This window comes from Somniosus microcephalus, chromosome 5 (assembly GCF_052327205.1).
Source record: "Somniosus microcephalus isolate GS21.2 chromosome 5, FLI_Smic_1.0, whole genome shotgun sequence".
In the NCBI taxonomy this organism is placed as follows: Eukaryota; Metazoa; Chordata; class Chondrichthyes; order Squaliformes; family Somniosidae; genus Somniosus; species Somniosus microcephalus.
In genome coordinates this window covers 218,371,111-218,384,894 of record NC_140991.1, presented here as the reverse complement: position 1 = coordinate 218,384,894, position 13,784 = coordinate 218,371,111, and the positions used below count along the sequence as shown (strand labels likewise).

Sequence of the window (13,784 nt, the reverse complement as noted above, 5' to 3'; positions counted from 1 at the left end):
ATCCACATGGACAGATATGGGCCCCAACAGTAGGGTCCGGGCTAGGGATGCTTGCAGGATGTCCAAAGAGATGTCAGATAATAAGGTAGCGTAGTGGTGATGTTGCTGGGCTAACAATCCAGAGATGAGAGGTCAAATCGCACCATGACAGTTTGTGAATTTGAATTCAGTTAATTCAATAAATGTGGAATAAAAAGCTAGTATTAGTAATGGTGACCATGAAGCTATTGGATTGTCATAAAAACCCAACTGATTCACTAATGTCCATCAGGAAATCTGCCGTCCTTACCCGGTCTGGCTTATGTAAGACGCCAGAACCATAGGAATGTGATTAATTCTTAACTGCCCTCTGAAAAGACCATTCAGTTTTATCAATCCGCTACAAAAAAGAATAATGAGAATAAAACCAGACAGTCCACCCAGCATCAGCATAGGCTTCATATTTGGACATGACAAAGGCACACCCAGCCAAGTCAACCCTGCAATTACTTCTCACTAACATCTGGGGACTTGTGCCAAAATTGGAAGTGCTGTCCCATAGATTAGTGAAGCAACAGCCTGGCATAGACATATTCACAGAATCATGCCAATGTCCCAAACTCCTCCATCACTGGCAGGACAGACCCAGCAGATGTGGCAGCACAGTAATATACAGTCGGGAGGGAGTGGCCCTGGGAGTCCTCAACATTGACTCTGGACCCATGAAGTCTCATGGCATCAGGTCAAACATGGGCAAGGAAACCTCCTGCTGATTACCACCAGGAGACTTCGTGGAGTCCAGAGTCAATGTTGAGGACTTCCAGGAAGAAGCATGCTTTAGACAGAGCTGAGCAATCACACAACCAACAGATCAGATCAAACCTCTGCAGTCCTACCACATCCAGTCGTGAATGGTGGTAGACAATTAAACAACTAACGGGAATAGGAGACTCCATGAACATCCCCATCCTTAAAGTTGGCGGAGTCCAGCACATGAGTGCAAAAGGCAAGGCTGGCATGTGCAACCATCTTCAACCAGAAGTGCCAAGTGGATGATCCATCTTGGCCTCCTCCTGAGGTTCCCACCATCACAGATGCCAGTCTTCAGCCAATTTGATTCACTCCATGTGATATCAAGAAATGGCTGAGCGCACGAGATATAGCTATGGGTCCCAACAACATCCCGGCTGTCGTGCTGAAGACTTGAGCTCCAGAACTAGCCGGTCCTCTAGGCAAGCTGCTCCAGTACAGCTATAATACTGGTATTTACCCAACAAAGAGGAAAAGGTATGTCCTGTCTACAAAAAGCAAGATAAATCCATTCCGGCCAATTACTGCCCCATCAGCCTACTCTCAATCATCAGCAAAGTGATGGAAGGTGATGTCGACAGTGCTATCAAGAGGCACTTATTCACCAATGACCTGCTCACCAAATTCCAGGTGAGGTGAGAATGACTGTGCTTGATATCAAGAGGGCATTTGACCGCATGTAGTACCGAGGAGCCCTAGTAAAATTGAAGTCCTCAGGGCAGGGTCCTAGATCCAACCATCTTCAGCTGTTTCATCAATGGCCATCCCTCCATCATAAGGTCAGAATTGGGGATGTTCACCAGTGATTGCACAGTCTTCAGTTCCATTCACAATTCCTCAGATAATGAAGCGTCCGTGCCTGCATGCAGCAAGACCTGGACAACAATCAGGTTGGCACACAATGGGCCAGGGAATTACCATCTCCAACAAGAGAGATTCTAACCACCTCCCCTTGACATTCAATGGCACTACCATTGTTGAATCCCCCACCATCAACATCTAGGAGGTCACCATTAACCAGAAACTTAACTGGACCAGCCACATAAATACTGTGGCAACAAGAGCAGGTCAGAGATTGGGTATTCTGTGACGAGTGACTCACCTCCTGACTCTCCAAAGCCTTTCCTACTATCTACAAGGCACAAGTCAGGAGTGTGATGGAATACTCTCCACTTGCCTTGATAAGTGCAGCTCCAACAACAGTCACAAAGCTCGACACCATCCAGGACAAAGCAGCCCGTTTGTTTAGCACCCCATCCACCACCTTAAACATTCACTTCCTCCACCATCAGTGCAACATCGCTGCAGTGTGTACCATCTGCAAGATGAACTGCAGTAACTCGCCAAGGCTTCTTCAACAGTGCCTCCTAAACTTACAACCTCTATCACCTAGAAAAACAAGGGCAGCAGGTGCATGGGAACACCACCACCTCCTTGTTCCCCTCCAAGTCACACACCATCCTGACTTGGTAATATATTGCCGTTTCTTCATCATCGCTGGGTCAAAATCCTGGAACTCCCTCCCTAACAGCACTGTGGGAGTACCTTCACCACACGGACTGCAGTGGTTCAAGAAAGTGGCTCAGCACCACCTTCTCAAGGGCAATTAGGGATAGGCAATAAATGCTGGCCTTGCCAGCGACGCCCACATCCTGTAGTTGAATAAATTAAAAATAAATTTAAAAACACTTGCGTGCTAAGCTCTTCAATCTCCTCACCTGTCGGTAAGAGGCGTTATAACCAATCTGTCTGTGCAACCCAGGAACTCATTCTGATAGGTGAATCCAACATCTGTAATATTGATTAGCATCCTGTCTGAGTCCTCATTGAAATAAAATCTGCATTGTTTCAGCCATTCAAAATCTGTACGACTTTTGATGTGCAAGCGACACTGCAAAACAAAGTTTTAATATCGTTTACAGACTGACCTCTATATCTTTTCCTCTGAAATTGAAGAGAGAAAATAATAGCTTTGTTACATCTAGTTTAACATGAAAGAACAATGAGGAAATACAACAACAACAACAACTTGCACTTATATAGCACCTTTAACATAGTAAAACATCCCATGGTGTTTTACACAAGCGTTATCAGACAAAATTTGACACTGAGATGCGCAATGAGATATTAGGGCAAATGACCAAACGTTTGGTCAAAGAGCTAGGAATTAAGGAGCATCTTAAAGGAGGAAAGAGAGACGGAGAGGTTTAGGGAGGGAATTCCAGAGCTTAGGGCCTAGACAGCTGAAGGCACGACCGCCAATGGTGGAGCGATTATGATTGGGGATGCGCAAGAGGCCAGAATTGGGGGAGCGCAGATATCTCGGAGTGTTGTAGGACTCGATGACATTGCAGCGATAGGGAAGGGTGAGGCCATGGAGGGATTTGAAAACAAGGATAAGAATTTTAAAATCAAGGCGTTGCTTAAACAGGATCCAATGTAGGTCACGAGTACAGAGGTGATGGGTGAATGGGACTTGGTGCAAGTTAGGACACGGACAGCAGAGTTTTGGATGACCTTAAGTTTACAGAGGGTAGAACGTGGCCAGGTGTGCTTTGGAACAGTCAAGTCTAGAGGTGACAAAGGCATGGATAAGGATTTCAGCAGCACGTCAGCTGAGGCAGGGGCGGAGTCGGGCAATGTTAGGGATAGTGTAAATAGGTGGTCTTAGTGATGCTGCCGATATGTGGTCGGAAGCTCATCTCAGAATCAAATATGACACCAAGGTTGTGAACACTCTGGTTCAGCCTCAGACAGTTGCCAGGGAGAGGGATGGAGTCACTGCCGAGGGAACGGAGTTTGTGGCAGAAAACAATGGCTTTGGTCTTCCCAATACCTTTTCACAGAGGGTAGTGAAAATCTGGAACTCTCTCCCCCAAAAGGCTGTGTATGCTGGGCCAATTGACATTTTCAAGACTGAGATCAATAGATTTTTGCTAGGTAAGGGTACATGGGAAAGGCAGGTAAATGGAGTTGAGGTACAGATCAGCATGATCTGATTGAATGGCAGAACAGGCTCGAGGGGCTGAATGACCTACTCCTGTTCCTATAATCTTCTCCAGAGACAATAGGACTGACCTGTAGGAAATTAGGATGTATTTACACTGAAAATAATACTCACTCAAAATGTCTTTTATAGTCTTTAACCACATTTATCACAATGGCAAAAAAAATTAGACATTTGGATCATTGAATAATGGAGTAACGGTCAAAATACACAGAGGGAGGAATGTTTTACATGCCATCAAATATTGTCTTTATAGGTTAGAAGTTGTGACTAGGAACATTATAAGTTATAACTATTAATTTATCTCCAAATTTTCTCCTATTAAGATTTTTTAAAGCCTTGTTCAGTCTTTTTTGTTAACCAAAAAGATAGCTGGATACATTTTCCACGTTATGGGTGAAAAATTCAGCTCCGTAGCTCCCGATTTTTCAAGGGTGCCATTTTGTGCCGATAATAGCATCCGCGCCATGCTCGCAAACTTCTGGTGAGGGCGGTAGGGCAGGCGTTAGGAGCGTGTGCCGGAAGAATGCAGAGTGCGCAGATCGTGACATCAATGAGCCTGATTTGATGCACGACCTGCTATTTTGAACGTCGCCGCTCAACTGCATGCCCTCACTAAAGCACGCAGTGATGAACGTGCGTTCAGCTGCATGAGGGGACCCCCCTCCCCCCAAACAGCGGTATTTAAAGTGATCATCAACAACTTTCAGGTAACTTACTTTTTGATTTCTACTGTCTTTGTGTAAGTTTGTGGAAGTGTTTGAAGCTTTCTAGCGTTGTTTAAAGTTGGTGATGTGACAGGAAGTGGTGCTGCAAGTGGAGAAGGCCTTGCTTCCGGCCTCAAGGGTTCTGGTCAGAACACTTGCTCCCAGTTATGGGTGCTCTAATTGTCATCTCCCTTGACCTGCAGCATGACAGGGAGATGGAGTAGAAGCAGAAAAGAAGAGGATAAGCTGCTCGAAGAGGGAGGAGGAAGACACGGAGAAGGGTCCTCAGCAGGAGGCCTTACCCACCAGGGGTCTTCCAAGAGCAATTCTTTTACCTCAGCCTGAGCCAGGAGCAGTGCGTGAGGCATCTGCGCTTTACGAAGGAGGTGCCCACAGAACTCTCCACCTTTTGTAACCAGACCTACAGCCTCACATCAGGGCAAGGGCAGAGCTGTCATTGGCTGAAAAGGTGACCAGGGCCCTGAATTTCTTTGCGTCCGAATCCTTCCAGGCTGGAACATCGGTAACATCTCCGAGTTCGCCGTCCACTGCTGCATAAGAGAGGTCGTCGTCGTACGTGTCTTCACACTGTTCCCTTTGGGGAACTGTATGAAGTGGTGGAAGGATTTCTGGCCGCGATTAACGCTCCTTCCGTGACCGTAACCATCTTCATACCAGCCATTAGGGTGGTTAGTCCTATGGCGGGAGGGTTTTACGGGCTCCCACAACCCATACGAGGGGTGGGGGGCCACCCACACCCACGGACGCAAGTATCCCGCTGGATGTCAACCCAGAATTTAGAGCCGCAGCTCCGACTCCACTTGCCGGGACTGTCTGGAACGGGGTTCAAAACCCTATGCCTTCTGGCCCAGCGGTGGGGATGCTACCGCTACGCCAAAGGCCCACTCCCATAAGAGAGGTGACAGATGCTCTTTATGCCAGGAGAGGGGAGTTCATTGTCTTCTCTCTGAACAGAGAGAACCAGGTGGAGCATGCATGAGACTTTGCCAGGAGAGCATGTTTTCCCATGGTGCAGGGCACTATCAACTGCAACACGTGGCTTTGCGGGTACCACATCTAAATGCCGACATGCAAAAGTTTCCACCCACTGAATGTGCAGTTGTTGTGCGAAGACGCTCAGCATATCATGATGGTGAATGCCTGGTATTTTGGCAGCAGTCATGAGCATTTTATTCTGCAGCAGTCCGCTGTTCCCTCAGTCTTTGAGCCACCACATCAAACCAGAGACTGGCTGCTGGGCGACAAGGGTTATCCCTTTGACCACCTGGCCCATGGCTCCACTCCGCAACCCAACCACACGTGGCCAGCATGCATACAATGAGAGCCAGGCTGGCACATGAAACATCATAGAGAAGACCATCGGGGTACTGAAGCAACGGTTCTGCTGCCTGGACTGCTCTGGTTTAGCTCTGCAGTACTCACCAGAGTGTGTCTCAAGATTCGTCGTGGTCTGCTGCATGCTCCACAACTTCCCCATCATGAGGGCAGCATGGTGGCATAGTGGTTAGCACTGTTGCCTCACAGCGCCAGGGACCCAGGTTCAAATCCGGCCTCGGGTGACTGTCTGTGTGGAGTTTGCACATTCTCCCCGTGTTTGCATGGGTTTCCTCCGGGTGCTCCGGTTTCCTCCCACAGTCCAAAGATGTGCGGGTTAGGTTGATTGGCCATGACAAAAATTGGCCCTTAGTGTTAGGGGGGGATTAAATACGTGGGGTTACGGGGTTACGGGGATAGGGCTTGTGTGGGATGGCTGTCGGTGTAGGGACCGGGTGCTAGGGTTTGGATGATCAGCCATGATCTCGTTGAATGGCGGAGCAGGCTCGAAGGGCCAAATGGCCTACTCCTGCTCCTATCTTCTATGTTTCTATGTTTCTAACTCTTGACACCAGGAAACATGCTGAGGAGGAGCAGAAGAGGAAGAGGAGGAAGCAGAAGAGGAGGAGGAGGAAGCAGAAGAGGAAGAAACGGAAGGGAGTAGGCAACCCAGGCGTCCCCTTCCTGCCCGTGATCAACTCATCCGATTGTGGTTCCAGTGAACACAACCCCAATTCCACATTCACCAATAGTCCCACACATAGAAACATAGAAGATAGGAGCAGGAGTAGGCCATTCAGCCCCTCGAGCGTGCTCCGCCATTCAATGCGATCATGGCTGATCATCCAAATTCAGTACCCTGTCCCTGCTATTTCCCCATATCCCTTGATCCCTTTAACCTTAAGAAATATATCCAACTCCTTCTTGAATATATTCAATGAATTGGCCTCTACTGCCTTCTGTGGTAGAGAATTCCACAGGTTCACCACTCTCTGGGTGAAGAAATTCCTCCTCATTTCTGTTCTAAATGGCTTACCACTTATCCTTAGACTGTGACTCCTGGTTCTGGACTTCCCGACCATCGGGAACATCCTTCCTGCATCTAGTCTGTCTAGTCCTGTTAGAATTTTATAAGTTTCAATGAGATCCCCTTTCATTCTTCTAAACTCCAGCGAGTACAAGCCCAATCGACCCAATCTCTCCTCATACGTCATTCCTGCCATCCCAGGTATCAGCCTGGTGAATCTTCGCTGCACTCCTTCCATGGCAAGAACATCCTTCCTCAGATAAGGCGACCAAAACTGCACACAATACTCAAGATGTGGTCTTACCAAGGCCCTGTACAACTGCAGCAAGACATCCTTGTTCCTGTACTCAAACCCTCTCGCTACGAAGGCCAACATACCATTTGCCTTCTTAACCGCCTGCTACACCTGCATGCTTACCTTCAGCGACTGGTGCACAAGGACGCCCAGGTCTCGTTGCACTTCCCCTTCTCCCAATCTATTGCCATCCTTAACCATCACAGCGTCTCCTTGGCCACAATGCTGAATTGAAAGCCACCACAAAACAACATTCCAATCCAACTTTATACATCAATCCATCCAATACTACATAAGCACATCAAGTAATCACCCTTGTGCATTCCCTAAGTGCCTTTGCCTGTCCTAGTGCTCCTATGAAGTGCTACCCCAATAGCTGCACCATGGCTGGTGGAAGGCTGCTGACTTTCAGTGAGGGAGACTGCAGATGGCCTTGGAGGATGACCTCAAGCAGCTCTGGGCCTAGAAGGCCCGGCTGTAGACTGCACCACCTCGGCTTGGGCGGCAGCAGTCTAGGCTGGCTAGCTGACAGGCAACAGCAAGGGCACTGGCGGAGTGGCAGTAGCATGAATGCTGTCATCCTGAGAGAGGACAGCAGGTTCATGCTCAATGGAACCTCTGCCACTCCCCTGGGGCGGCGTCTCAGCAATCCTAGTAATCTGTTGGAGGAACGAGTGCTGGACTGCTGCAACAGCCTGCAAGCCCCTTTCAATATTGGAAAAACCCAGCCATGATGGCAGCAGTCTGAGCATGCGTGGCAGCAAACTGAGCCTGCATGAGAGCAGTTTGAGCTTGCATGACAGAAGTCTGAGTTTGCACTACAGCACTCAGACGTTGTGTCGGTTCCGCCTGTGCTGCAATGGAAGCTGAGACATCAGCCGTCAGACCCTGTTGGGTCCACAAGTGCGGCAATAGAGTTGGCCATCAATTCTGTGCTGGAAATCATGGGCTCCAAGCTCTGCACAAAGCCCTGTGCAAGGTTGTTCCTTGACATTGCACTCAGGCTTTCTGGAAGGCCTGCCAATGCACCAAGCATTTCATTGTGCATACCCATCAGCCTTCTTCTGTAGGCTGCCCCATCAAAGTCCTCATCCGAGTCCTCTGGAGCAGAACTTGTGTGCGACCTCGCCCTCCGGGGAGCTGGCACCTGCGTTACCCTTTCCCCCTGCCCTGGCTGTAGGCCACTCCTGCCCGGTGTCTCACCGCATGCAGATCCCACATCTAACCTATCCTCTAAAGAACGCAGAGTGTCAGTATCTGAGCTGGTGGCTGGGAGTGTGAAATCGAGTGACGCTGTATCTTCACAATCACTGTCTTCCTGCTCATCTGCCAGTGCATGGCCATGTTGCAGTTCTTGGCTATCTGAAATGAGAAAGGCACAAGGATAGGGTTGCAGTGATGGGGGGGAGAGGGGGGAAAGCAAGAGGTGCATGCTTACACCATCTGCAACTTGTAAGTTAGAATAGATAGTGGGATGAGGGATGTGAGGAGAAGGATTAGGTATGAGCATATCGTCATCTTGGATTGCTTCAGCCCGCCACTGGCCACAGGCTCAGCGACTGCCCTCCCAAAAACAGCTAGCACCGTCTCCTCCATGGGGGTGAGATTATGCAGGCATGGCTGTGCCCCGATTGTGAACCACCTTGTTCTGCAATAGAAATGGAATTGTGTCAGTGAGTGTGGTGCAATGTGTTTGGGTGATGTGCCTGTCATGCTTTAATAGCTGACAGTGTGTGCAAGCTGTGAGATGTGGGTGTGAGTCTTGCAACAGTGGTAAGTGTGTGAGGGTGAGGTGAAGCTATGAATGTGAGGTATGAGTCATGTTTGGTAGAGATTGTTGGTAGGTGACTGATGGGGGGGTGTTGCATTGAGCAGTGAGTGATGGGGGTGTGTTGCATTGAGCAGTGTGAGAGGCTAGTGGTGCAGATGGTGGAATATGGCATTTGAAGATTAATTCACCGACCTTGACTACTCGTGTGATGTCGTTAAACTTCTTCCTGCACAACAGCCAAGTCCACGGGGTGACACTGTTGGCATTGACAGCTATGGCCATCTGCTCCCATTGGCGTTTTTGATTTTACCTGGAGCGCCTCCTGGCCCCCTGTGGAAATAGGACCTCTATCCTCCTATCCACCTCCTGCACCAAGGCCTCAGAGCAGCATGGAGAACCTTGGTGCAAGCTCGCTCCCCTGTTGTGATATCAGTAGTTGCTTTGCACTGTCTTCCCCAGCCAGTTGAATGAACTGCTGCAGGCAGAATGCATCTCCCCTTTAAGAGGTGCAGACTGCCTTTAAGAAGAGCAGGCTAGCTTCATTGGTGCTAGCATCGCACGAACTTGGGCAAAATGCTGCGCGTTTAGGCACTCAGCAGTGGGCTGAATGCAACAATTATTATAATTAGTCGGCAGCACGAAGGTCACGTGCTGCCTGCATCCCTTTCAATGGGCATGGGGTGATTGCACATCGTGATCCCGGTGCCCATTTGGGGGGCAATCCAATTTCTAGGCCTACATGTTTTTTCTAAAACAAAATAATATAAAATAGATTATACTGGATAATCATTGTAGCCATTATACTTTATTCCTCCATCACTGTCAAAGTCTCACCAAAGAATACATTAGGTTTCAAACTTTCTTTTCAAAATTTTCCATCAGACAAACATTTCATTATTCTGCTTTAATAAAGAGGCAAGCTATTCATCTTACTTCTTACCAGGTCGTCAAAGATATCTCGCTGGTGCACATGGATAGTGATAAGAGTCTCATATTTCACACGGTCTATAGCACTCAGGTCTTTTGTTGTCATGTCGATTAGGGTATTCAGCAAGTCTAAGAACGATTGATTGGTCTTTTGCATGACTTTTCGGTCATACTTGGCACTGGTTAATGCTTCCTCTGAATCTCTTGTCCAAATCATTTGAATTCCAAGCAATCCAACCTTTAAAAGGAAAAAAAAAGTTCTATACAATCTGAAATAGAGTATGATTTTTTTTTAACCTATTTAATATTGAAGAAATAGGGTGGGTTTGATATGAAATTCTAAAATCAAGCAAAAAATGCAAGGTTTCAGCAAGTTTACTTCTAATGTTTTTCATTTAAATAAATAAGTATTACCCATTATGCTCTTCCAACAGCAGCAAATAGTTGTTATATTTTTTATTTTGAGTAAAATCCTCCTTAAGTGCATATAAGGTTGATTTCATCATGGGTGCAAGATTTAAAAAGTCCAATCTCCAGCACAGCCAGCTCCTTAGTTTAAACAAGTACCAACTACCTGTTACAGATTTGTAAAGCAACTGTATATTAAGAATTTATCTTAAAACATTCCTAACTCTATCATAAGAAAGGGATTGTGAACTGAAATGCGCTGGTTCCTCACAAAATATAAACTGCTTCTTGATGATGTTATTTTTCTAAAGCTAATTTTACAGAGAATGGGAGAAGGGAAAATTGTAACAAAATGTTCTTCGTCACAGTGAAATGAGCTTGGTATAATATCATTATTGCGGCTTGTGCAAATAAATTGAGAGCATATTGCAATTTTTCAATCAGAAGTATACCTGTGCTGGATAATAGTTAAGAAACTCAACCAGTTGAAAGGTGATGTCCTGAATGCTCATAGATGCAGAACGAATGACCAGATGGAGTGATTTCTGAGATTCCACTAGTAAAGCATTTAGCCAGACTTCTACATTTCCTTCTGCCATGACAGGCTTATCCAATTCAATGACTTCACCCTCACGCGAAGAAATAGCCAAAATACGATCATATACCTGTTAATATAAACACACACTGATTTTCAGTACTGTAATGTCTCCTAGTTGCTATATAACCATACCCCAATATTAACTTCAAATCAACGTAACAGCTCTCAGCAGCCCAGTAATCTAATGATTCAGAGGTGGTTCGGGTACAGTCGAGGTACATTCCCACGAGGGGGAAAGGTAGGGCAACCAAACCCTGGATGACGAAAGAGATGGAGAGTAAAATGAAGCAGAAAAAGGGGGCGGGGCGTATGACAGATGTCAGGTTGAGAATACAAGTGAGAACCAGGCTGAATATAGAAAGTTCAGAGGGGAAGTGAAAAACAAAATAAGAGAATATGAGAATAGATTGGCAGCTAACATAAAAGGGAATTCAAAAGTCTTCTATAGGCATATAATTAGTAAATGGGTAGTAAGAGGAGTGGTGGGGCCGATTAGGGACCAAAACGGAGACCTACGCATGGAGGCAGAGGGCATGGCTGAGGTACTAAATGAGTACTTTGAATCTGTCTTTACCAAGGAAAATGATGCTACCAAAGTCATAGTGAAAGAGGAGGTAGTTGAGATACTGGATGGAATAAAAATTGATAAAGCGGAGGTAATAGAAAGGCTGGCTGTACTTAAAGTAGATAAGTCACCAGGACCAGATGGGATGCACCCTAGGATGCTGAGGGAAGTAAAGGTGGAAATTGCAGAGGTACTGGCCATAATCTTCCAATCCTCCTTAGATACATGGCTGGTGCCAGAGGACTGGAGAATTGCAAATATTACACCCTTGTTCAAAAAAGGGTGCAAGTATAAACCCAGCAACTACAAGCCAGTCAGTTTAACCTTGGTGGTGGGGAAGCTTTTAGAAACGATAATCCGGGACAAAATTCAGTCACTTGGACAAGTGTGGATTAATTAAGGAAAGCCAGCACAGATTTGTTAAAGGCAAATCGTGTTTAACTAACTTGATTGAGTCTTTTGATGAGGTAACGGAGAGGGTTGATGAGGGCAGTGCGGTTGATGTGGTGTACATGAACTTCCAAAAGGCGCTTGATAAAGTGCCACATAATAGGCTTGCCAACAAAGTTGAAGCCCATGGAATAAAAGGGACAGTGGCAGCATGGATACAAAATTGGCTAAGTGATAGGAAACAGAGAGTAGTGGTGAATGGTTGTTTATCGGACTGGAGGGAGGTACACAGTGGTATTCCCCAGGGGTCGGTACTAGGACCACTGCTTTTCTTGATATATATTAATGACTTGGACTTGGGTGTACAGGGCACAATTTCAAAATCTGCAGATGACATAAAACTTAGAAGTATAGTGAACAGTGAGGAGGATAGTGATAGACTTCAAGATGACATAGACAGGCTGGTGGAATGGGTGGACACATGGTAGATGAAAATTAACGCAGAAGAGTGCAAAGTGATACATTTTGGTAGGAAGAACGAGGAGAGGCAATATAAACTAAAGGGTACAATTCTAAAGTGGGTGCATGAACAGAGAGACCTGGGGGTATATGTGCACAAATTGTTGAAGGTGGCAGGGCAGGTTGAGAAAGCGATTAAAAAAGCATACAAGATCTTGGGCTTTATAAATAGAGGCATAGGGCCTGATTTTGTGGCTTGTGTGGGAAATGGTCGGATTCCCCCGAATGTGGGGCTCTGACACACAAAAAAAGTGTCAGCCAGCTCCACGCAATTTTCCCTCAAGTGGCCAACTAATTTCCAGCATGTGGGCAGCCTTGCTAATTGTCCATTTCTAGTGAGAAAGCCCCACAGTATGATGTCATCATTCGTGGTGCTTTCAAGGTCCATAGCAAGCACTGCATCCTCTGAAGGCTTCCAAACGAACCATACAGGATGGCAGAGGAGCCTGCAGCAGCTGTGGCCAGTGCCAGACCCCGAGCTGCCTCCAAATTCGACGAAGCTTCACTGCAGGCATGATTGGATGGGGTTAGGGCCCACAGGGGGTCCTCTGCCCTCGGTCAGGCAGGAAGAGGCCTCCCACTGAGACCAAGGCTGCATGGATGCAGGTGTCAGCAGATGTCAACTCGAATGTGCATGTAACCTTGGCATCACATCTCTAACTCCTTCCTTTACTCCCCCACAGTACCATCCAGAGCCCCCGTCCCCACTGTGGAGGAGGAAGAGGCTGTGCAGCCAGACTCCTCAGAGGAAGCACCAACATCTGAGGGCGCAGCGTCAGCAGAAGTAAGCGCACCCAGCACCAGCGCACACACTCACACCTCGGGGGGACCTTCGGGACATAGAGTAGTGTTGTCACCTGGTGCTTCACAGCTCACAAGTGAGCCTCAGCAGATTCTGGAGACAGGGACAACAGTGGTGAGTCCTCATCGGAGGGCGCAGGACTCTGCCAGCTCAGCTCAACTGCGCTGCATGTTGACCCTCTGCCTCTGGGTCCATCCGCAAGAGAAGAGGTGATGGATCTCCATGCACAGATGCAGGAGTCTCTGGCAGGTTTTGTCTCCAGGGTCGCTGTGAGTGTGGAGCGAATGGAGGAGTCCATAGCGACCATGAGCAGAGCCTTTGTGGAGTCATTGGCGCATGAACGCATCACCATGGAAAGGTTGGCAACCTCCATGGAGGAGATAACTCGCCAGGGTACGGAAAACATGGTGAGTGCTCATAAGAGAATGACATCTCTTGAGCAGTGTTGGCCATCTATTGAACAGAGAAACCAGACCTTCATGGAAGTCCTTCTGAGTAGGACTGCCAGTGCAGAAACGGGTCCCCATGGCCCCCTAAAGTGCAGCAAGGTGCTCTCAAGCCACTTCCAAGCGCTGGCCCCTTCTGGCCTGTGCAGCTTCAGGTGAGTGAGCAGCAGCCTGGTGCTCCTGGTGCTCATCCTGCTG

At 47.4% G+C, this 13,784-nt stretch overlaps 1 protein-coding gene across 1 annotated transcript in view; it reads right to left on the bottom strand.

The window, feature by feature from the left end:
* dnah5 (dynein, axonemal, heavy chain 5) overlaps window positions 1-13,784 on the bottom strand; it is a 754,701-nt gene that overhangs the window by 356,286 nt on the left and 384,631 nt on the right. Inside the window, exons 33-35 of the mRNA XM_085988698.1 lie at window positions 10,719-10,931; window positions 9,872-10,096; window positions 2,508-2,680 (exon numbers count right to left, since the gene is read on the bottom strand). Of these exons, the coding sequence (XP_085844824.1) occupies window positions 2,508-2,680; window positions 9,872-10,096; window positions 10,719-10,931 (611 nt within the window). The remainder of the gene's footprint in view (window positions 1-2,507; window positions 2,681-9,871; window positions 10,097-10,718; window positions 10,932-13,784) is intronic.